The following is a 25,446-nucleotide window of genomic DNA, read 5'->3' as shown; positions in this document are numbered from 1 at the left end:
ATAATATCAGATACGGTTGGCAACTAGGCAATTTTTGATAGGCTAGGCCTATTCATGCATGAACAATATAAAAGACAATATTGATGAAAGAGATGAAAAAACATTTTCATATATAAAATATTGATTAATAATGAACCATTAGCATTCTGTTATAATGATTGATATATAATATTTATGTATAATACCTTTTACATTTTATACTGCTTGTCCAAGTTTTCACATTGAATTTAGGACTAGGTCTGTGCCATCCTAAGTTAGGAAATTATTGAGTTAGGATGGTTCTGTGATAGGATGTTTTCCTAAATGCAATTAGGAAACATGCTTCTGTAATAGGCCTACCAAAAATCCTAAATGCCGTCCTAAACTGAGATAAGATAGGATTTGGTGACAGGATGTTTCTGTATTGAGGCCCCAGTATTTTAGTGTTCAAAAGGACTGCTTAAAGGAGTGCATCCCTCTCACATGACGTCTCCTCTCACCCTCTCCTTTTCTATCTTATGATGCGTCGATCATTTGTGAACTTGATCAGCACACTTCAAACGCAACCACCTTTTGAGTGTGCTTTTTTTCGGATTGGTTGGGTGAATGCTGAAGCACATTCAGTCAGTGCGCAAATGAGCGAGGCAGTGTTGATGCTGTCACCTTGCAGTTGGTTTTTTAATTAGCGTCTCTGATAGGTTTCATGCCTGGCGGATCAGCGAGTAGCATTTATAGAGGTGCCAGTGGCAGTGTGTGCGTCATGAGAGGCGGCTGTGCTGTGCTGTGCTGTGCTGTGCTGTGCTGTGCTGTGCTGTGCTGTGCTGTGCTGTGCTGTGCTGTGCTGTGCTTTGCTGTGCTGAGCTGTGCTGAGAGGAGTTGTAGAATGGGCTTCTTTTGGGAAGTGAGGTTCTCACTTCCTGTTATCCTCCAGCAGGAAGGGCATGTCTGCTGCACGGAGCAAACTTGTGACAGGCACAAGCCAGACTCGCAATTGCCTGAAAAAGCTGATTTGTGTGTGTGTGTGTGTGTGTGTGTGTGTGTGTGTGTGTGTGTTTGCCTCACACAAGCACCACAATATGCACCGCATGAAGCGTTGACACCCTGGACCAGATTTATTGACCTACATCACCAGGAGTCATGTGCTCCATGAGTTGCGTAACCCTGCTGTAACTGTTCCATATTTCCAACCCCGCTCACCAAAACCCCAATCTTTTCTCAGCAACCGCTCAGCAAAAACTGGTTGGAGAGCCATGCCTCAAGTCACACCTACGCCTGCTCATCTCAGGGGTGGCTTTAGAGAGAGAGAGAGAGAGTATGTGTGTGTGTGTGTGTGTGTGTGTGTTGATGGCATTGTGCTAAGTTGGGAGTTTGGAGCCAGAGAGGATTTCAGTGGCACGCTTTATCGATCCCACTTGGAAAGCTCACATTTGAGCTATAGATTTGTTTATTTATATACGGGCGCTGTGTACTCTGCTAATTTAGTCACACACACTTCAGTTCACAGCCAGTGTTTTTCCACCAGCCGGTTATAGCCTGAACAATCCACAGCAAACATGGTTTGAAAGAGTGTCTGATGTTGTCCGTTGCGTGTGCAATGATGATCACGAACATGATGCACTTTGATTCATATTTCCAAGTTGTTTGTCTGCAAATGAGCTGTGCGTTTGTTTGTCTAAGGCCTTGTCTATACTTTTGTCCGTTCTCAGCTCATAGCAATTACATAACGGATCCTTACTTGTCCGCCTTTTGTGTTGTTGACGTGACCTGTCTGATTATTGCCCCATGATGGTTCACTGTTGCCACAACGTCACTGCATGTGGGTGGTCATACGCTGCTCGGTCGGGATCTTGAGTTCAAGTTCAGTGGAGCTCGGTGTACGACACCTCTTCGCACAGGTACTGGTCTGTTTGTTGATGAATGTTGTGTAAGGAAAGGTTAATAGCGGTCCGTAACTCCCTTTAGTAATTGTGTTGTCACCGCTTTTGAAGACACTGCTCTTTGTTCCCCCACCCCTCAGCAATTTCTGCTCTCCACTTCTTTATTTGGTCGTGGTGGAACATGTCATGATGAGTTGTGAGGTCACACTCTGCTGTGCTAGTGCTTTTTGTCCCTCTGTGGCCACTGTGGTTGTGCCCTGGCGGCCTTGCCCTGCCCGTCCTTTCAGCAGAAGTCCAATGAGGAAGTGCAGTGCAGAAGTATACAGGAGCTAGACCAGGGGTTGAGGAAAGCTCTTGTCGAGGGCTCTTTGGTATTTGAGATTACGATTAGCTGCGGGACAAGCGTGAGCCTGCACTGGTTGCCCCTGGGCAGTGACGTCAGATCCTAGCTCCAGATTTTTCCAGAGAAGTGAATGGCATTCTTCACTTCAGCCAGCACTGCCAGAGGGAGTACAGAGAAGAGTTCAACGGCATAATCTACACGTGAGCCTCCTTAGTCCCCGGGGAGCACTGGCTAGCGGACTAGAAGGAGACATGTTCGGTCTTTTGTCTCTCCCCACTCTCTCTGTGATGGATGACTGGCTGATTGGGGTCCTGCTGTGGGCAGAGGAGTGTAAAGTGCCCTCGAGGATTGAAATGGGCTTTTTTGTTGTTTGTTTGTTTGTAACACACAGTTCAGTTGAAGGTATTACGCTAATACATTCGGTTGGCCCAAGCTAACAGGCTTGTTTTTGTTTAATGCCAACTATACAGATAATCTCAAGTCCACACACACGCACACGCATACGCGTACGCACACACACACACACACACACACACACACACACACACACACACACACACACACACACACACACACACACACACACACACACACACACACACACACACACACACACACACACAGAAGTGGACACACAAATACACTCACATAGAATCACATACATAGGTCTACGCACACACACACACAAACACACAAACGCATATTTGTCCTCTTTTCCGTCTCTCTCCACTGCCAGCTGATAGCAGTGAGTGAGTGAGCTCTTTCTAGGGTGGAGGAGACTTGCGTCACTCGCAGTGTTCCACTCTGGTGTGCGCTCTGAGATTAGGCCCTGCGCTGCAGGACAGGACAGGCCCAGTGACACCCTGCGCGGCCTCTCTCTAGGAAGCTCTTAAAGAGAGAGCAGGGCAGAGGCAACGAGAGAGCAGCTCAGAAGGAACGGAGAGATGATCCACCAAGAGAGGGGGCGGGGGGGCGGGTTGAGATGTAGCAATGAAACGCACGGAAATCGCCCCTTTTTGCTAGTTTGGTATGTTTATCTTCTATACGTGGGCCTGCGTGTGTGTGTACGTGTGTGTGTACGTGTGTGTGTACGTGTGTGTGTGTGTGTGTGTGTGTGTGTACGTGTGTACGTGTGTGTACGTGTGTGTGTGTGTGTGTGTGTGTGCGCGCGTTGTTGACATGTCACTAGAGTGTATTGGAGGGGCCCAATTAGTAATCCCATTCCTGTGGGCCTGTATGTCTTCTGTGGTCATCACATGACTGGTGAGCATGGGACCGTCAGGCTTAGTTAAGCAAGCAGCATGCTGTTTTCCATGGCGGATGTTCAAGTCATGTTTCGCAAGCGGGGCCTCCAGCCCTGACTCATGCTCCTCTGTGTGTTTTGGAAGATCACAGTGATCCTGAAAAACCGGAGGTGATCTACTCCCAACACGGCCTACCCATGTTGTTCTCACTTTCTATCACACACAGCCACACTTTAGTGTCGGCACCTGTGAAGAGAGGAGGACTACGACAGCATTCCACTACTGGCTGCCTCACTCACACTCTTCACTCTGTTGGTGCTGCTTTTACATACAACTTAGCTACCAAGGAGAAACAAATACACCTACAATAGATGTTAGCAGATGAAAGATGTTAACCTGTCTCTTTATGTCTCTATATGATGCTTATAAGTGATTCATTCAAATGATGCATTTCAGGGTCTAAATACATTGCAATATATGATATATCATATACAGTAACATCACATATATAACATCATATCAGGTATATTATCATATTAACAGTAAATTATTAATCTGTACTAACAGGTTTGTACCGCAGGTAAGGTTTCACCACCCTAACATGTTTGGGCCTGTAGTGAAGAACAGCTTCACTCTGGCTTCTTAGAACGTGCTATACAACAATGGCGCCTCTCATCTCGCATTGGTCATCAACAGAACTGCATACATCTGGGGTAATCAGACACATGCATAAATACATAATGGGCCTAGAGCCAGTGCCCCATAGATACAGTCCGGCTGGTATGTCCGGTCCTGTCCCAGCATGCTCTTGGGTGAGGAGCTGGTGATGTCACGTCCACTGGGTGTGGGCGGAGTGGCACTGACAGGTGTGTTTGGACAGCGGCAAGGATCCCGACCCGTCACACCCCCAACCCTCCTCATTACACACATGCCGCAGGGCTAAGGGTAACCTGAACCTGCGCCTGCTCATGTGTGCAGACACTTAGTCATGCACATATGCTCAGCACAGACACACACACACACACACACACACACACACACACACATTCACACTCAAACACACACACACACACATTCACACTCAAACACACACACACACACACACACACACACACAGACAGACACACAGACACACACAGAGCTAGGGATGATGACAACCAGATGTAGTGTGTAGATGTAGAGATGACACAGTGACCCTCCCTTCAGCAGTTAATACATTTCCACCAGGCTCCAAGATGGAGCCAGATAGAATGGAATGCTTAAGAGCTGACCACCTCCTGAGTCTGATCTAGGCCTCAGGCCTGACCTCACACAGTTAGTTGGTGCTGGTGCGGTGTGCCTGGTCAGTGTTCGTGTGGCGTTCACCACGTCCCTCTGGAATATTTTGACTGACCAGCCCTCCCTCTCCCTAATCATCCCTGCCCCCCTGCCCCTTTCCCCCCATCTGCCCCATGCGGCGGGCTCCAGTGGGGGGCACCCAGGTGGCAGCATACCCGGCGCGACTGCCGTCTGTCTGACCCCCACGCAGGCCGTCCATTCAGGGGGGGATTTGGGGCAGACCCGGCTCTTCCTGCCGCCGCCGCGGGTCACTCCATTGTTGTGACAGCTCTGTGGGCCTGATGAACTGCCCTGCGCTGGGTGTCCCTGTTTTCTGCTGGTGTTTCAGCACACCCATTCATCTCCTCCTGCGGAGCTGGAGATCCAGATTTTGGGGGGGCACCAAGGAAGTGTGTGTGTGTGTGTGTGTGAGTGTCTGTGTGCCTGTACCCGTCGGTCTGTGAACAAAAGTGTGTCTTGTATGTGTGTGCTTGTATGTAGAGTATGAAAGTCAGTGTTTGCTTGTGTCCATGCAGACCCCTCGTCGTGGCCCGTGTGAGGCGATGCATGTGAGCGAGCGCGGCGCTAGTGATCTGCACATACAGTGTGTGTCCCACGTAAACGCTGCAGGCTTTGTTCTGTGTGGGAGCAGCTGTTCAGGGAGCCAAGGGAGCCGAGTGTGTTTAACGGCCATAAGCAGCCTGTGCCTCCCCCCCCACAAACACCCCCCCCACGCCTCCCCACCTGCCTGCCTGCTCACTGCCCAGTCTGCCTGCCTGCCCGCCCTGCCCTCCCTGCCCTGCCCGCTTCTACTGGGAGGAGGGGGGGGGGGACGGGGGGTGCTACTGCACTGCTCTTTTTCTGGGTGTCTGTCTGCTGAGGTATAGTGTGGTGTATGAGGCGGATGTGTTTTGCCACATGAGCAGATGAAGTGTAGGTTGTGCCATTGAGCCATTATTGCTTTCAAAAAAAGACGTTGTTTATGAAGCCTTTCTGTCCATCTGTCCCTCTTTTTCATCTACGTTTTTTTTTCTTCCCTCTTTATTCGTTCCCCATATCACTCTGTCCCCCTGTTTCTCATTCTCTCTCTCTCTCTCTCTCTCTCTTTCCATCTCTCTCTCGCGCGCTCCTTGACTTCCCTACCCCCCTCTCCTGATAAATGAGACAAGGTGCTGTGTCAGTGTTCCCTGTGGCTGGACTAAAGTTCGTGTTTGTGCTGAGTGTGTGGGTGTCTGATCCGCAGAGCCAGCACGGACCGAGTGGCAGGCGCTCCTGTGTTTAGAGCAATGACCTCTCAGTCACACACACACATAAACACACACACACACACTCAAACACACACACACACACACACACACACACACACACACACACACACACACACACATAAACACTCAAACAAACACACACTCACTCACACACACACACACACACACACACACACACACACACACACACACACACACACCAATAACCACAAACACAGAGACCCAATAAACGGATATATTATCACAGCGGTGTATGTCACAGTAAGCACAACATACCAGAGTCGTGAAATCAGTAAACAGTTTTGACCTCAACCCGTCACCACACGGAGATTTAAAATGCCACATTTGATGATGGGATACTTTTTCAGGTTTGATAAAAAGACGTGTCCTGCTCCGGACTGCAACATGTAGAGTAGAGAGTCGGAAGTCTTTATCAAGGGGAGGGTGAGTGCTCAGATCCCTTTGTCCCTGTTGAGGACTTCCTGAGATAAATGTGTGTTGTTTAAGTGCTGGTGCTTCTCTGAGTGGTTTGCGTGTGGGTGTGTTTGTTTGTTGGAGTCTTTCCCGTATCTCCAAAGCCCCCATATAACCTTTGAACTTTGGTATTGATGGGCAGGTGAAGGACGGGCATGAAGCAACTCAAGCAAAAGCAACCACGTAGAACGGATCCCAAAGGAGATGTGTAGAGAGAAATGTATTGGACACCATGCAGTATATGGACACACACACACACACACACACACACACACACACACACACACACACACACATTTGTCCGGTCATGTGATTAGCATACATAAGGCTTTTTAGGTGTGTGTCTGTGTTTTTGGTGTGTGTGAGAGAGAGAGATGAAGAGAGAGAGAGTGTGTGTTTGTGTGTGTGTGTGTGTGTGTGTGTGTGTGTGTGTGTGTGTGTGTGTGTGCGCGCAAGCATGTTGCTGTGTATTTTCATGCCTCTCTCAGCCTGTGTAGTAGGTCATATTTGTGATATACTAAACCAGTGGTTGGAGTCTGTGACATCATGGCAGAGTGCCATTAGCGAATCATGTGCCGAGGAAAGGTCAGCATGTCACACATGGGCCACCGCAGGGCTGTGTGTGTGTGTGTGTGTGTGTGTGTGTGTGTGTGTGTGTGTGTGTGTGTGTGTGTGTTGGCTTAACGCCTCAGCTGCCCCCTCTGTTGGCATAGTAAATCACATCAACACTTTTACCACTGGGTGATGATGACCACTGCCTGTCTAAATCACTGAGCAGTCTCAAAGAAGCATCAAAGCGCTTTAGCTACTTTGATTGCATTTCCTCCACAGGGACATCCTGTCACAAAGATCAGACTTCAATTTAAATATTGAGAGAGAGAGAGAGAGAGAGAGAGAGAGAGAGAGAGAGAAAGAAAGAGAGAGAGAGAGAGCAAGAGCAAGTGAGAGAGAGAGAGAGCAAAAGAGAGAGAACAAGCATTCAACAGGCTTGCCTTTGAATGTTTGTGATTTGGTCGAGTTGGATTGCTGTCTAAGAGATACCGAGGCTTCAGAGTTTGGCCTGTGATCCGTGTTTCAAAGCGTGTCTGCATACCATCAGAGTTCAGTGCAGTCACATGGTCCTGCCATACACCATCCTCTATGCTCAGCTACACACCACACAGTTGTTGGCTGTTAGTGTTGGGTCAGTGAGGATTACTGAATACGTGTTGTATTTTGCCACGCTGCCACTGTGCCACATGTAACAAGCATTCATTAAAATAGATACACTTTGCCTCACTACAGAGAGTCTGTGAATACGTACAGTATTCATTCACTGTGCCACCTTCGTCAGTGTTTATTCTGTGACTGAGAAAAACACCATTTCTAATGCAGCTCAATTGAATAGCTCCATAGAAAACATTGCTTTGCACTTTCCCCTCACATTGCTGGAATCATCAGAGACAAACCAGATGGTTGAATATTCCATATGAGCAATCAAAATATTCATGGGGCCAAGCCCAGGAGGGTCGAATGCTAATGCCTTAATCTAACTTAGTTAGTCATCACATGTTGCACAGGAGTTGGGTTAGTAGGTCTGACCATAGACCTGTATAGTCATCACATGTTGTGCAGGAGTTGGGTCAGTAGGCCTGACCGGAGACCTGTACAGTTCTAGTCACGGTGGGATGCTTATTAGCGCACGCTTGTCAGGGCCTGACTCTACTTAGGCCATTTTGTCAGGGGCGCCGCAGCTGAAGACGTGATTGGTCCGTGGATCTGAGTCCTCACTCAGCACAGCCCAGGAAAGTGAACATTCTGCAGAAGTCTTGTCCTTCAGGCCTCACTGGAAATGACCTGGGTTCCGTGTGTGTGTGTGTGTGTGTGCGTGCGTGCGTGTGTGTGTGCGTGTGGGTGTGTGTGTGTGTGTGTGTGTGCGTGTGTGTGTGTGTGTGTGTGTGTGTGTGAGCGCGTGTGTGTGCGTGAGATGTCAGCTGAGCGTCTGGGATTTGTGAGGGCTGCTGAGCTGAAGGGACCTGGCAGATTAGGGTCAGCAGGGTTTAGGATCTGAAGTGAAGGGGCCCTTCTCAAACTTCTTTTCTACATTCTCTCATTCTCTCTCTCTCCTCTCTTTCTCTCTCTCTCTCTCTCTCTGATTATATGCAAGTGTGTGTGGGGGGAGGGGGTTGTGTTTGCATATAGCTGTTCTAAAAGGATTATTTTCGCACCTGTGAAGTTATAAAAGGCATTGCCAGTGTACATATGCCTTATATTAGGCTGTTGTATTTGACTTGCCACTCACTATGTTTGCTGTACGGTGTACATCTGAACCTTATGCAAGCTAGAGCTACTCTACGTTTTGATATGATGGGTGATCTTAGAAGGGCCCCTTGTATTATATGGACTTAGTTTCAAGCTTCTAAAACCTTCCAATGTCAAGATAGAAAACACTTTTACTTGTCATAAACTCATTTACAGTTGGCTCAGAATGGCAAAACAAAAAAGCCAAGGGTTCATAGCAATGCCATATCAATGCATTGAAATGTTGAATGATCATTTCTTTGACTAAGTGCTCTACAGCACTGCTGTGTAGATTGATTGACTGATTGATGGATTTAGTCATTCATTCATTCATTTATTGATTCATGGTAGATTGATTGACCCCAAAAGGGGAAACTGTAGTGCACTGATCATTCCCATATAGCCTACTGTATGAGCTCATGTATTTCTATACTGGTGATTTTGCTAGAATACCATTTCTTAACTTTAAAATGCTCATCTTAAAACCTAGAGAGAATTGTAGTTGACTCGGGGACATGTTGTGCACACTGTGTCCAGCCTTTGGTCCACTGAACCATTTCTTCTTCCCTTCCTCCACACAAGAGGAGAGCAGTTTTCCAAAGCACAGCGTTCCCACTCAGTCCCCTCTCTGTCGGCCTTTTGTTGCTCCGGCTCCCATGTTTGTCCGTGAACAGAGAGCATTATTCATTTACCCAGGGGAACCGCTCCTAATTGAAATTCCGGGCTTTACCAACGGATTGCCGCGACGAGCTTTGCCAGCCTCTGTGTTATCCTGTGCCCCCCGATCACCTTGAAAAAATCACACGTCGCCTTTTTTCCAACAAAACATTACAACAAAGACAATAACGACGACGGCGGCGACGACAACAACAAATTTGAATTTGTAATCCACAAAGTGTTACTACGTGGGGCCGTGTTGATGAGAGGCAACGCTGTACGTGCGAGTGCCATGCGCGTCGTGCTGTGCTGTGCTGTGCTGCGCTGCGCTGCGCTGCGTTGCAAGCTGTGACCCCCAGCCCCCGAGAGCGAGCGGGTGTCCTCGAAAACTCGCCACTGCTGCTGCTGCTGCTGCACCGTGCTAAGCTGTGCGCAGAATACTAATGCTGACGTGAATGAATCTGTGGCACTGTGGGGCTAGCGGGGACGACAAGAAAGAGAGTGTTGGGCAGTTTATTAGTCAGTCAACGTAGGCTTTACTCTCCAAGGGGAGAGAGAGGCACAATGTCGGGCTTCATCAGCAGATAGCCCCCTAATGGACGGGTGTGCGTGGGGTGGGGTGGGGTGGGATGGTGGGACTCCACGTTCCTCGGTTGTGTCCATTTTAGATGGTAATGTGGTCCACCACTGCGCTCAGGTCAGTTTCCTGTGCCAGGTTCGTCTGGCTGAGTGGTGTAGATTGGAGGGAGTTTTTTTGCATGTTGTTGATATTTGCTCTCCTGCTGGCACTGAGGATCTCTCTCTCTCTCTCTCTCTTATCTCTCCTTACAGGGATCGAGCTCTGCCTACCGGGCTGGCGCTTCTCCATGACGATGGTGGCAAACTTTGTGGTGCTGGGAGGCCAGCTCCTGATGCCAGGCTTGGCAGCGCTGTGCCGTGATTGGCAGGTCCTGCAGGCTGTCATCATCTGTCCCCTGCTCCTGATGCTCTCCTACATCTGGTGAGGAAACCCCTGCAGAACACACTGCACCTCTGCACCTCTGCACCTCTGCCACTGGACTCACACACTCCGGCAACACAGCACATCTTCTGTTTGTTTATTTTGGGCTGCTTATTGACATTTTCATCTTCCTTTTGAATTTGAAGTGTTATGTGGCGGATTTTATGTGTTTGGGTCCATTATCTTTATGTCTGATCAAATGGGCCATTTCATCACAGCTAAAACAATAGATGCAGCTGAAACAATATGCAGTTGTGCGCATAAGTTTATGAACCCATGCAAAAGTTGACTACAAAGAGCAATAAAAAATAATCTTTTGGACATTTTAATGCCTTAATTAAAGACATGAGGAAAAATCCAACCTTTTAAGGACATCGATTTTCTTGGTAAATTAATATAAATAGATAAATGTTCTTCTTTAAAATATAGGGGACATAATCATACACACCCCTGATGATTTTGTATTTTCAACTTTAGCATGGGTTCATAAACTTATGAGCACAACTATATGACATGACTGTTTTGATAGGCCTGACCGTTTATTAAATAGAACATGAATAGAAGAATAGCAAAGTGTTGAAAATGGCTGACTGAAATAGCACACTCATTCGGTTTCAGCTTTCAAATCTTGATTACTTACTGTACGCAGAGCCATAAATGCTAACTGATTAACCTGCTCTGTGGTGTGTGCGTGTGGGCAGAGCTAAATACTGTTCCACATGCGCAGAGCTGACCCAGGCAATACTCTCGTTTTTCTTTTTTTTCTTCCCCATTTTGGTCCGTTGAAGGTATGTAGGAAGGTCAGGCTGTGTTGAAATCGTTTCTCAGTCGAGTCAGCAGCTGGAGGGAGTTGAAAGGCTCTCAGACAAGAGCAGCATGGGCCTGGGGATGCGGGGTCCACAACTGGGCCTGATTAATCCCCCCTACACACCACATCTGGCCCACATTATAGCACCCCCACTCATGTCATCTAGTTCATCTGCAGCGGGGTTTTGAGCTTACATCTTCTTTTGTGCGGACTGCTGCTTTTGATGAAACGTACACGCCGTGGTCTTGCACCTCCTCACTGCTGTCTCTCTTTCTCTCTCTCTCTCTCTCTCTCTCTCTCTCTCTTTCTGTATGTCTCTCGCCCACTCCTCGCAGGCTTTTCCCAGAGTCCCTGCGCTGGCTGTTGGCCACTCAGCAGTTCTGTCGCTCCAAATGGCTCATGGCTCGCATCGCCAAAAAGAACAAAGCCAATCTGGAGAGGGACGCAGACGAGCTCCTGACAGGTACGCCCGGGCAGGCTGGACATCCATCTGACCACGGTGGTGCATTATGCATAGTGCTGAGACTAGAGACTAGAGCCATAGAGGTGCTGTTTGGGATTTACACGCATAAAATCATTATATGGTCATATCATAGATGATTACAGGTTGATAAATAGACTGCTGTTACTGCAGAGTATACATTGGATGAGAGATGGTCTTTTCTGTCTTTTCTGGTATTATAATGATATCTTGGTTAATTGCACACATTGCTATGAAATCTCAGCTGTGTCCCACAGTGAATTCAACCCACTATCATCATGGGGGCGATGCTTCCCTACTTATTACTAACTGCTATAGTTGTAGTAGCCTACATATAGTTTTTTTTCATGTTTGAGATACAGATGGAACACTACACATTTTTTTTTCAGAGACAAAACTTGCCGATCAGAGAGACTATCTAATGGTCTCTGATGTCTATCTGATATTATTTTATCAAGCCAAGCAGTAGTCGGGCTGAGTGTATCCGACATAACAGTCTGCAGTATGTGTATAGGAGACAGCAGGAGAGAGAAGCCTTCTGAGATGGAGGTGGTCCCTCCGGACCTGTAAACATGTACGTAGCCCTCAGCCTTAACTTCATTACGGCTCTTAGGGCCAGGAAGCAACTGACTGGACAGATGGGTCGAGTGCAATCACTTTGACCCCACTCGGGCCGTTTGATCTGCCCACAACCCCATGGTAACCATTTCAGCAGCAGACATGACTACTGTTGACTGAGTAAATGCACATCCGGTTTCACATGACAGCAGCGTGAAAACGTGTTCTGTCAGGTCACTCGAGCTGACCTCACGAGGTCACTCCGTTTGATGATGTTAGAAACATTACACCTGTAAGACTGGTCAGTCATGTTTCAGTTGTGTCAATACATTACATATGTAGTGACTGGTGACTGAATAAAATGCAATATGCAGATTCTTATGATGGCATACATGTTGTGTAGTAGATAACCAAAACCTCATTTAACACAAATGTAATTTTTTCCATTTATAAATCTATAACTTTTTTGGGAAGTTAGCTTATTTACACAGTGTTAGATTAGAGGACATGACCTTGTTCTTCTCTGTGCTTGCAATAACCTGGTCTGATACTGTTAGCCTAGCTTATCATAATTCACTGGAAGTGGGTTACACCCGTTAACTTATTGCTAACCTAGTTTGAAAGGAGGTACAGGCTAACTGGGGTACCCACATCCAATGATCTCAGGTTTTCCCTTTGGTATGTCCATTCACGGGCAAAGAGATGGTTTGCTTGAGTCTCCTGTGTGTGTATGTTTGTTCCTGCTTCTTCATGTTGTGCTAGTTCAGATGGGACAGATAAGCTGTAGACCTGTATGCTCTGGTGCTGTGTATAATCAGGTAAACAGGTCGTTTCTTGTCCCCGATGTGATTCCAGAGTTGCACCAGGCCCTGCAGAAGAAGCCCAAGAAGACCTGCATTGTTAAAATGGTGGGAACCCGCAACCTGTGGAAGAACATCGTGGTGCTCTGTGTGAACTCGTAAGTTTGTCTTTCGGTCTCCATGGTTATGGTGTTTGAGTTTGTGTGCGAGTGATTCACAGTCTGTCTTACATCATATCCTCTTGCTCAGGTGAAGCTGTTATTGTTGTTGTTTTGTATTAAAGATGCACTTTGTGGTTGCCCCTGGTGCTTACTTTGCAAGGTGTGTGTGTGTGTGTGTGTGTGTGTGTGTGTGTGTGTGTGTGTGTGTGTGTGTGTGTGTGTGTGTGTGTGTGTGTGTGTGTGTGTGTGTGTGTGTGTGTGTGTGCACGTTCACACCACACATTGCTGTGCAGTGAGGCATTAGTATTGACATGCCAGCTTAGAATAGCATTGATCCATTGCTTTCAGTGCTGTCTGTGCACCATTCCCTCCATTTCCCTATGGAATGTAACACACACACACACACACACACACACACACCACACATTTACCACAGCGGTCCGAGCTTGACGTTGTCAGTGTGTGTGTGTGTGTGTGTGTGTGTTTGGCTGAAATTAAGCATTGAATGGGCCGTAGTCCAATTATTTCTCAGCTAATTACTTTTCCAATTTCCCCATCAGTCTTGCCTCCCTCTTTGCCGTTTGCTCACCAGTTTCCCTCCTCCCCTCCTCCCCCCTCCTCCCACACACACACACACACACACACACACACACACACACTCCCACTCACCTTCTATCATCCTCCACCGCCACTTCAGCCCATTATTTGCTGAATTGAATTTCCAATTTCCGTGGACGGTTCTCTTTGTGTTGCCACGGCGACTTGTTATCTTAATGAAACGTGTGCCTCCTCCTTCTCCCTCTCCGTCCCTGGTCCTCTTCCTCCTCCTCCTCCTCTTCCTCTTCCTCCTCCTCTTCCTCAGGTTGACGGGCTATGGCATCCACCACTGCTTTGCGCGTAGCATGATGTACCAGGAGGCGCAGGAGACCACCATGTTCCACAACTTCTACGCCGACTACTACGTGATGGCGGGCATCGCCGTGGCGTCGTGCATCGCGCTGTGCCCGGCCGTGGGGCTGATGGGCCGGCGCGGGGGCCTGCTCATGTTCATGATCATCACCGCCCTCGCCTCGCTGCTGCAGCTGGGCCTGCTCAACTGTGAGCACCGCACCGCACCACGCAACACACACACACACACACACACGAGAGAGAGAGCACACACACACACACACACACACGCAGTACATATGCACATATACTTTACACACATGAGAGAACACACACACACACATACACACACACACACACACACACACACACACAAACACACACACACACACACACACACACAGTACGTGCACACATACTTTACACTCACACACACACACACACACACACACACACACATGCAGTGTATGTATGTGCTCATATCCTTTACACACACATGCACACATCCATACATCATAGACCCACATCACAAAAGTGTGCAAACATGGTTGTGCTTACACTCTTGCGACCACAATTTTCTTGCTATACACACATTTGTGTCACATACCCATCCATTCACACCCTTGACTTTTATTGGATAGTCATGACATGCTGTTGTAGAGTTAGTAGAAAATAAAGAGATCCGACACAGAAAATATCTGACCAAGATGTTCTTCGAACGACATCATATCATCTAGTAGTTAATGTAAAACAGCAGCGTTGTCTTATGTAAGTGATAAAGACGTGTGCATGAAATGTATTGGAACATTTGGCATAGTGTCAGAGCATGTGCAGTACTGTACGTCATTGTTGTTGAATTGAAAAGTGAACGCCCACTTCAATATCAAACTTGCTCAGCCAAAGGCGGTGAGGATGTTAATTATGGGTGTGCTGTGGTGTGCTGTGCTGAGAAACTCTTGCTTCAGACATGGTGTCCTGGAAAAATCCACACATGCAGGGAAGCTACCCTGTGATTGTGCTTGTTACATAATATATTCTAACAGTCTTTTGTTTCATGCTTGTGTGGGTGTGTGGAGGAATATAAGTTGAGAGACATGTATAGCCATCTGGCTGGATTCACAGCTTGGCTGAGTTACTTAGCCTAACATTTGCAATAGTTCCTTCTTGCCTATTCCCGCACTCTGACTGCAGAAGTTGCTGCAGTACGGTCCTAGCCATTTCAGATGATTTGCCTGAGAATTACCCAGACTCAAGCAGCTTAATGGTCTGGTTATGGGCTGTCATTTCTCAATTACACAGAGCCCAGGTGGCTTTGGGGGCCTTCCTTACTGATGTCCATGTATTTCTGTGTAATGATTAGGGCTCATGGCTAACATTTAACATGATTCTAGTGACTGAGTGGCTGAGAGAGGGTTTCTAACCATTCTGTCTGTTTTCCCCCTTTTCCCCCACATCTTTCTATGCTGAATCCAGTACTGGGAAAGTACAGCGTCCAACTGAACATAGGTAAGTAAGAATACTGGTTCACACAAATGATCGAGTGTCTGGCATGCTAGCTTTGTCTTGCACCTATTTTACCTTGTATCTCACCCTTCACCTTTAGCATAGCCTTTTTAAGCACAGATTAATAGGTGTCGACGTGTTTAGGTTATATCTTTAAAAGGTTGTCCTTGGCCGTTGTCTCAGAAAGGTGTTATATTATCTTGGGGCTGGGTCTTTTTTTGTATTGATAGAAACTATGTGTGTGAGTGTGATGATGATAATCCAAGACACATCTTTACCAATTGATGAGGTACCTCTGAATCAGCCTTTCCAAGCAGGCTAGGTCATCCTTACATTTCTCGAGGTCACTTGTTTCTTCTCCTGAAATGATTACAGCCATTTTTCCCTCTGCCGCGCTGCATTGTGTTTGCGCAGGCCATGCCAATAATTGCCTTTTCGTTTGTGAAATATCTGTGTAATGATCTGAGTAAACACCAGGTTAATGCCTCTGGTCTGCTTGGTCTCCCGCTCTTCCTCGTGCTCGAAGAGGCGGTCCGCTAAACAGGTTTTTTGTCATGTTTGGGAACATTTCTGTGACTGTTGACTGCGTTGCCCCTGAGGAGGGCCTTCTCTCACGCATCCCTCTGCTCCCTTGTGCTCCTTACAAGCTGCGACAAATGAAAGGCGAAATTGGGGGAGCCACTCGACTGGTGCCCACGTGCCGCAGCTCGTTCTGAAAGCAGTTTTTTGAAGAGCTCAGGGCTGTGTGTATTTTTGCCATTCCATTGTGTTTACGAGCTGACCGTCTAATGAACACTTTTCAAACGGTGCACCCTCCAGCAGCAAAACGTTTTGTACCCAAATTGCTTTCTCGGTCTGTCAGACCACCGATTCAATCTTCATTGTTGTTGTGGAATTAGGATATGCTGCGGCTTTTTGCCTCGCCTCGCACCCCAAACCCCCAACAACAACAACACACACACAAAACACACACACACACACACACACACACACACACACACACACACACACACACTGACTCATGCTCCATGCTCCATGCCTCCAAAACCATCCACACAAGCGTTGCGCTGAGGCATGTTATTCCTGCGACTGTAAACCCATTCTTATTGCAGTTTCATTTTGAAAGGATTAAAGAGCCCACGGAGACATCCGCTCTTTTTAATGAGTCTGACTTCAAGGTCTAATTAGAGCGAGAGGATAGCTCTGCCCCCTCCCCCACCCCCACCACCACCACCACCGCCACAACCCCCCACCTCCCATCGGCCGGCAAGATGTCCGGGGCCAGAGCGATCAGCTCTCCTCGGCGTTCGGATCCCGCTGCCCTGCTCCCCCGGCCCTAATCCTCGCCGTGAGCTCCCCGGCCGCTTTGCAGGGGTAGAGGAAGGCTCCGCGGCTCACAGACGCCCCTGCTGAGAAGGCTCTCGCTCGCCTCGCGAAATTAAAACGGGAGATAGCAGAGGAATGTTCCATCTTTTATTGTAGACCATTGCTCAAGTGTCAGTGCGCTGCGCCGTGAGTTTTACGACCTCTGCTTGTCTGGGTACCGAAATGAATTCAGTCTCTAAATTAATGTGGTTTATGTAGGCCTAGTTTGCCCAGCCGACATATTTGCTTTAGAACTGGACCCAACTTGGCTTTCATTTATCTTCATACAGCCTCCCAATCTTTACTTTTTGATAGTTTGATGAGGGGAAAACTCTGATTTTATGAGATGCATTTCAATAAATGCACCCTATACTTTATCACAGTGGCATGATCAATGAGCAGAGACTGCCCTGCAGTATAAGACCTGAGGCCTAACATATCTGATGTGCACTCTTGTCAAACTAGCACTGTTTCACTCACTTAATCATTATGTAATATCATTCATTATTCAAGGTATGGTATTTCCTTCGTTTAAAGTGCCCTTAACAGAGTGCAGGGTTTTATTTTAGACAACTGAATGACTCATCTGCCTCTCTCTCTCTCTCTCTCTCTCTCTCTCTCTCTCTCTCTCTCTCCCTCTCTCCCTCTCTCTCTCCCTCTCTCTCTCTCTCTCTCTCTCTCTCTCTCTCTCTCTCTCTCTCTCTCTCTCCAGAGCGGTCGGACACGCTGAAGACCAACTTCTCGGTGGCATTCTCCATCATTGGCATGTTTTCCTCCCACGCAGTCAGCAATCTGAGTATCTTTTTCTGTGCAGAGATCACCCCCACAGTTATCAGGTGAGACAGCCTGCAACACCATTCCAAAATAAGAATGGGTTGCACCAAGTGAGCCAAGTGGGGATGCGTAGGGTAGAGCAAATGATGTCCTTGGACAAAGGTATTCGATGTGCCTTAGAAGAAAATGTGCAAAACGGCAAAAAAATCAATAGGGATTATGATGAAGGTTAGTGTCTTTTTCGAGTGGTGAGAAAAAATGTGTGTTTAGCATTCTTAAATATGCTAAATATGACTTTATGTTGAGAGACAAAGTGGATGAGCTTGTAATTAGCATCAAGGGTCTTAATACATTCCACACTCAAAAGGGAAAACTTGCGTTATATGAAGAGGCTACAGTCTATAGAGGGAACCACAGTATACATTCTCTCAGCATGGTAGACTGAATTTGCATTTCACATTGTGAAGGAAATGAAGATGGCCTAGAGCTCCCCCTGGTGGTCATTTGAAAACCTAAGAATAAATATTTGCATTGCTGACTCAATCTGCAAACAGCTATATAGACATCATATAGCTAATGTTCAACTATGGTATAGCTAATATTAGCACAGCTGACTCAATCTGCAGCTATATACATTATATGGTTTGATGTGGAGCCTTTTGGCCTTATGTAGATAAAACAGTGAAGGATGAGACAATATGAGTGGGAGATTGGGAGTGAGATTGCAGTTAGTGCCCCCCCCCCCCCCCCCCCCAGTATATTGTTGGAACTTCACTACATGTGCCACAAAACATCCCATACAACATAAATGATAACATAACAAATCCACATGAATAATATGGGCAGTAAAATATACTAAATAAACCATCCACATGAATGTAGGGATGTATAAGCATGAGACGCTTGCAGTGACAGGGCAGGGACTGACCCTTTGACTCAGTATACATGGTAAGGGGCTCTATGACAGTGCGTCATGGTGATAGTGCAAATAAGCCCAACAGTACTAGGATAAAGTCTAGAGACCCACATTAAATATGGACAATATAAAAGAATAATAGACATAGTCATATAAAAACTGCAGCAGTGCAAGTATAGGCTATAGTTTAAAAAAGACAGCATTGAATATGGGCATTATCTGGGAACAAACAAACAGTAGATCAACAGTAAATAGAAACAGTAAATCAACAGTAACAACAGAGGTTAGAAGTAATAGGGTTACAGCCATTGGTCAAGTATTAAGTGAGGCCTCAGGCCAGGCTGGGGGAAGGAGGGAGGGGCTGTGCATATGGGCTAATGTAGCCAGTAAACAGTGGGCCCGTGGACAGTCACTACACAAACATTGTAGGAGGTGGTGGAGGTGGAGGAGAGGGTGGATAGGATAGGCGGACAGGTTATGCAGAGAAGTCTATCTCTCCCCTTCCCTTTTGTGAAGCATTGTAGAGTTGTATTGCCCTGGGGACAAATTACTACCTCAGTCAGTTGTGCTGGGCAGTGTTGAGCTGATCAGGCTCTTCTGGGGTGTGATAGTGCTGTGGAGAGGATGGTCCAAAATGTTGAGTGGTTTGTTCAGGGTGCTTTTATCTGATAATGAAGTGATGCAATATTAAATCTACAATACAGTGACTACATGCATAGGTTAATATATCAGTGCAGTGCCTTTGTACAGGTTGTCATGTCATGACATAGCATGTTTGCTAGTTTTTCCAAATATGTGTTAGCTTGTGTCTACTTACAACTAGTCTTTCTGATCCTAGACTTACCACCTGACTATAGCTGACACTTGACTGTTTTAAAACAGCACTCACCGATGCACTTTTTCTACCTTTTTTAATTGTCCTATAAATTATTGAGATAATTTCTTTAATAAGCTTAAACTGTTTACCATGTTGTAAGTCGCTTTGGCTAAAAAGCGTCAGCCAAATGTACAGTACTTTCCTGTGTATTAGCCGCAATGTGTATAAGCCGCAGGGCAATGTTTTATGCAAATTAAAAGTTAATACATTAATTTCCAGTCTATTAGCCGCAGCTTATACATGTATTCGTTTTGCAAAATTTCTTCAGCTATGCGGTTAATACACGGGCACAGTTAATATAGTATTGATATGGTTTTGTTTCTTTTAACTTGCATAAAACACTGCCCTGTGGCTTATACACAATGCAGCTTACTGTATATGCGGGAAATTACTGTAGTTGGGAAATTATGGTAATGTTAATGTAATGTAATGTAATGTAAACGCTTGCTCTGTTCATGGCTGAGCCGGTAGTAAAAGAGCTGGCTGCCTGTGCTTGTGCTCAGGGGTGGAGGCCTGGGTCTGGTGCTGGCCAGCGCGGGGTTCGGCATGCTGACGGCCCCCATCATGGAGCTGCACGACCAGAAGGGCTACTTCCTGCACCACGTCATCTTCGCCTGCTGCACGCTCATCTGCATCATCTGCATCCTGCTGCTGCCCGAGACGCGCTACCAGCCGCTGCCCGAGACGCTGGCGGACGGCGAGAGCTACACGCGCCAGCCGCTGCTGCCGCCGCGCAAGCCCGGCGAGCAGCACTTCCTGCTGACCAAGTCGGACAGCCGGGACTACGCCCGCGTGGCCGACACGCCGCTGCACGAGGCCGCCGCCACCGCCGTGTCCACCATGGACTCCACGGCGTCGTCGGCCGTCGACATCACCCTGCCCTCGCACCACGTCGAGGAGGAGGCGGCGGCCGGCCAGGCGGCGGCCGGCCAGGCGGCAGCGGCAGCGGGCGAGGGCACGGCGGCCGTCGGCGTCAAGACGGAACCCGTCGCCGCGGGGGACGCCGAGCCGTGCGGCGCAGTGCCACCCGCCGCCGCAGGGCCTGCCGAGGCTGCTCTCGCCCCGGCCGCTCTCGCCCCGGCCGAACGCGCTGCCGAGGAGCGTCCCGCCGAGGAGCGTCCGGCGGAGGACGAGTCGGAGCCGGTCCGGCTGGCGTCCGTGGAGCCCGAGTTCCCCCAGGACAGCAGCACGCCCCTCCTCACGAGCTCGGCCAGAGCTCCCAGAGCCGGCTCTCCCGTGCACCCCGCGGCCCCCAGCCTCATCCCTGACCTCTCCACCGCCCCTCCCGACGCGGATGCCCCCGTGTCCCCCGCAAAAATCGAACCTCCCCCTGCTGCCCCCATAGTGGACTCTGTGCCAGCTGTGCCGGCCGTGCCCGAAACGGATCCCCCGTGTCCAGATTTAATCGATTCCTCCTCACCCCAGCCAGTGGCCAGTGCCCCTCTCGTCGATGTCCCTCTCGTCGAAGCCCCTCTCGTCGATGCCCCCTCCGCGGCCGTCGAGAGTTTTCCCGCTCCTGTGGCCGGCGACGACGTCCTTCTGCCTGACACGGAAGCCGATGTTTCCTTCGTGAACGACACCACAGCGCCCCCGGCGGTGGACACGGCATCCCCTGATTTAATCGATCCCGCCTCGGCCCCCGCGGTCAACGACCTCCTCGCCCCGACTCCCCCTCCCCCTCCCGTCTCAGACTGTAGCGCCTCTCCTGCGGTCGACCCCGCGCCTCTCCCCCTAGTGGACTCCCCCGTCCCCCCTTCCATAGACAGTTTGCCCGTCACCATTCCGCCTGTCCCCTCCTCCTCCTCTCCTCCCGTGTCAAGAGACTCCATCTCTCCATCCGTCATACCTCCTACACCGATGGACTCTGCCACCGCGCCGGTCACTACCGCTCCCTGTCACGCAGGTGCTGCTACCCCCGCTCCTCCCCTGCCCGCGGAGGACTCGACCACTCCTCTGCTGACGCTAGACGCTGTCCAAGACCTCACGGTGGACACAGCCGCGGCCTCTCCTCCGGGGACGCCCCCGTCCTTCAGCATGGACTGCACCGTCTCCTCGCCCATAGACTCTGGCCTTACAGCTGCTGATGCCGCCACTGCCAACGGAGTGGCGTCCTCATGATAGCCCGTTGCCCTCTCTCTCTCTCTCTCTCTCTTTACACAGGAGACTAGCCTTCTCTCTCCCTCCCCCCCAACCCAAGTGGTCTTGACACAGGAGGGGACTGAGATGTCGTCACGGGGACCAGGGGGGGTGGGGGGGAAGGGTCATCAAAATAGCCAGTTCTGAGCTTCCAGTGTGCAACCAATGAGCTGCTCTCCCGACGGAGGTTCACCCGGAAAGGGACAGGAAAACTTGAGGAGGGAAGTTGGGAATCATCCACAAGTTGGAGCATCTCCTTCCCTCCTCCAAAATGGAGTGACTTGACACTCTGGTTACTGTGATTGGGCTGCACTGGTGTCAGTCAGTTAAATCCAGGTTACTATTGGCACATCAAAGACCTGCTTGTTGAAAATGAAGGAAAGTCCTAAGCTGAAAGCTGTATAGCAACCATTTGTGGCCACCATTTGAATAGTGCCAAGAGACCTTAACAATACACCATAGTGGATTTAATTGGAACAAACAAAAATGCAGAAAAAAGGTAGTGAAGTGTACAAAATTATGTGATTTATTTTATTAGTATTATTAATATTAATATTATTTGGTGAGCAACAAGAAAAAAAGATAGCAGCTTTCAAAAAGTACACGAGTAAAACCAAACAACAAAACCAAGGTGATATGCAGCAGCCCAAAAAAAAGGACACTACTTTTAAAGGGAAAGGGTAAGGGGGGTTCACTGCCGTGTCTTAGGACATGAAATGGTGAAGGGAAAAAAAAAGAACTCTATGATGTTTGGAGGTAGCATTGATCTAACACATTTGTGGACCTCAAGTTTCAAACTGCGTGTGCTGCCGTGTGTGTGTGTGTTCCAAAGCTTCTCTAGAGCCACACCCAGGAATGACTAGTCTGCCATGCCCATGCAAGCCTAAAACAAATAGAGCACGTTCCTAACACTGTTTACTCCCTCTGAAGGAGCTGAAATGATGGGTTTAGGTGAAGGAAAGCTGTGGATTCCTCATGAAGGACTGTTTCATACATGTTCGTATTTTTACACTGGAACTTTCTTACAGTTTGTTGGGCCAGTGTATGCAATTGAATTCTTGTGAATGTGGTAACCTTGGTATAAGAACCTGTGTACTGTATGCTGTTGTGCTACCAATGTTGAGCTTGAGTACAAAAAAAAAAGAAACAAAAATGTATTTTGCAACTTTATCTTTTAAATGGCCTGCCCCTAGTGCATTACACCAAGGGACTATGTTACCATATCTGTGTGAATGTAAGTGGCACTTTATCTTTCACAACATTTTGCAACACAGCATGTAACCGTGAAAAGAAAATGTGAAATTTTCCCTCACAGCAAAGAAGTGACAGAAGTGAACATTATTTTCAAAGACTCAAAGAAGTTTGTATTTAGCATCTGTCAGTATATGTGTCACATTTTGAAAACATGATTGCCAGATATGGATTTATGTTTATATACCATAGCATATATAAACCACATATCTAAGTACTTCTCATATATGCCATAATATATGTACATAAAGATGTACTTGAAGCAGCAATAATTGGTGTGTTTACAAAATGTGACTGACATATATACTGACATATATTTAAGTACAATCCAACCTCTGTTTTAATATATTAATATCTATTAATATAAAGTACTTATTTCATTGTGTAAATGATGGTGGAACTGAAAAGAGGGCTGGTGTACTTGTGATTTCCTGATTTTGATACGTTAGAGAAAAAAAAAACAATTATGAATGTGCTTATTTTTGAAAATCAAATTCTGGTGGCCATGTACCAAAATCTGTGATTTGTTGGTGATGTCTGCTGATCTGCTTTGCCAGAGGGCGGATTGCAGAGCAGTGTGCCATAGTCACAGTTTACAGTAGTCCGTTCATGTGGGCAGCAGAGGGGTTCCATTGAAAACACAATGTGACCGAACTCAGTGTTGTCATAATCATTTCAGTGCTTAGTCCACTCTCTGACCATTTTAGTGATCGCCATGGAATAGCCACGGGGAAAAACGACTACATATTTTGTAATATTGAGAGATTCAGTATGTGGTAACTGTGTAATCATGTAATGCTAACAGTTAGGTATTGCAGTGACCGATGTAGCTTGGTGTTTTATCACTTCAGTTTGTGTTATTCAGTGAGCAATGTCAGCTAGTTTTGGCACAAGCCAATGACAACTCTGAGTTAGAATAGATGTATTGTTAAAAAGACAGAATGGCTATTTTTTATGCAACTGACAGACTTGCCGACGAAAGGCCAAAGCCACACCCGTAGGTCAAGTATTACCAGTACACTTCTCAAGTGGATTGCAGTGCATTTACCTTATTGTGAGAACTATACAATAATAAAATGACGAGCAGCACACTGAAGAAGCCATGATTTCAAGACAAACGGCGAGAGCCCTGAGGAGATAGCCCAGACGTCTCTAGCTTTAGCATCAGGCAGTTTGAGCCAACGCCTGGCCCACCATCACTCCAGTGGCTGTGGACTTACTCTAGATACCTGGAAGAGCTAGCTATTGACTCAGGTTGCATAGCAGCTGTGTGATGAAAAAAAGTGCCCTTTGATTACCAAGCACTCTCTTTACTAGATGGGTGTTGTTGTTTTCTTTTTGTAAATATTCCCCTCCATGTAGCAGAACCATCTGTCTAGAATGTGCTCTCTCTCACTGCAGCAATACATGTTTTTTTGTTTTGTTTTGTTTTGTTTTTATCATGACGAAATCATGTAAAGCCTACGAAGCACATCATTTCTTATTGCTAGGGGGGAAATAGTGCCAGTCCCAGAGCAGGCCTGACAGTCCTGTACTATCGTTGTATCCTAGACAGCACTACATAGTGAAAAGGTGCTAGTACGCAGTCCCTCGGCTACTGAAATAATCGCCATTGGAGACTGCCGCAGGGTTACCAGCCATATATCAGCAAAACCACTTGAACCTGTTCATCCAGGAGAGAGGTAGTAGAGCCGCGAATGATCAGATGAATGTGTTGGAGACGTGGATGAGCTTCCCTTCAAGCCTACGGCATAGTTGTCTCTCATTGTCGGTGCAATATGGCACGACATGCTCATAATAACCAAAATGTAACCAAACTAACCAAGGCTCACACACACACACCTTATGATCACACCTTTCAAAAAGCAGAGGGTTATTCGCTTAGTGCCCCATATAGGTGCAACCATATCACCGGTTGCACAAATTGAGTTGGACGGCCCATAACAAAAAGAACACACTCCAAGAATGTACCTCAAGCTGAGGAGCTCCACAGAATGACCACTCCAGGTACACCCTGACCCCGAGAGGGAATGAGAGCACAGAGTGTGAGTGAAGTGAATGTAAACCACTGATGGCTCATGTTTCAATGCCCTTGTATGTTTTTGTTTTTCTTTTCTTTTTTTAACACAGATAATGCACTTGTACATAAGCCATACATGCTGTTGTAATAAACTTCACTATTTATTGATTACCTACAAACGTTTGGTTGTTGTGAATGGGTGCTGTCTAATACTTTGCTGTCTAGTCATTTGTTTACGTCAGTTGGGACTTTTCACTGAGCTGCTTTAATTACAGAAGTCATAAATAGTTAATGATGCAGCTCACAAAGTTGAAAGTGATCAATGTGAACCCAAGGGCTGGCAAATGGACTTTGTCTCCATGTGTAACTGTAACTATAGTCAACCTTCTGATGAACCCTACTTTAAATTTAGACAAACTGTGAAGTCAGGTGTCAGGTGTGAACCAAAGCTATCGTGATATTAGCAAAT

At 47.4% G+C, this 25,446-nt stretch overlaps 1 protein-coding gene across 1 annotated transcript in view; it reads left to right on the top strand.

Moving 5' to 3' along the window:
• The window catches only part of slc22a23 (solute carrier family 22 member 23), a 41,989-nt gene extending 16,833 nt beyond the window's left edge, over positions 1 to 25,156 (top strand). Inside the window, exons 4-10 of the mRNA XM_062530341.1 lie at positions 10,271 to 10,439; positions 11,583 to 11,710; positions 13,142 to 13,244; positions 14,110 to 14,345; positions 15,609 to 15,641; positions 17,716 to 17,839; positions 20,074 to 25,156. Coding sequence (XP_062386325.1) covers positions 10,271 to 10,439; positions 11,583 to 11,710; positions 13,142 to 13,244; positions 14,110 to 14,345; positions 15,609 to 15,641; positions 17,716 to 17,839; positions 20,074 to 21,688 — 2,408 coding nt within the window. The 3' untranslated portion in view covers positions 21,689 to 25,156. The remainder of the gene's footprint in view (positions 1 to 10,270; positions 10,440 to 11,582; positions 11,711 to 13,141; positions 13,245 to 14,109; positions 14,346 to 15,608; positions 15,642 to 17,715; positions 17,840 to 20,073) is intronic.
• Positions 25,157 to 25,446: the final 290 nt, after the last annotated feature.

The sequence above is a fragment of the Sardina pilchardus genome, chromosome 2 (assembly GCF_963854185.1).
Source record: "Sardina pilchardus chromosome 2, fSarPil1.1, whole genome shotgun sequence".
Classification (NCBI taxonomy): domain Eukaryota; kingdom Metazoa; phylum Chordata; class Actinopteri; order Clupeiformes; family Clupeidae; genus Sardina; species Sardina pilchardus.
Note: the sequence above shows the minus strand (reverse complement) of the source record. Positions and strands in the feature narration are given on the sequence as shown.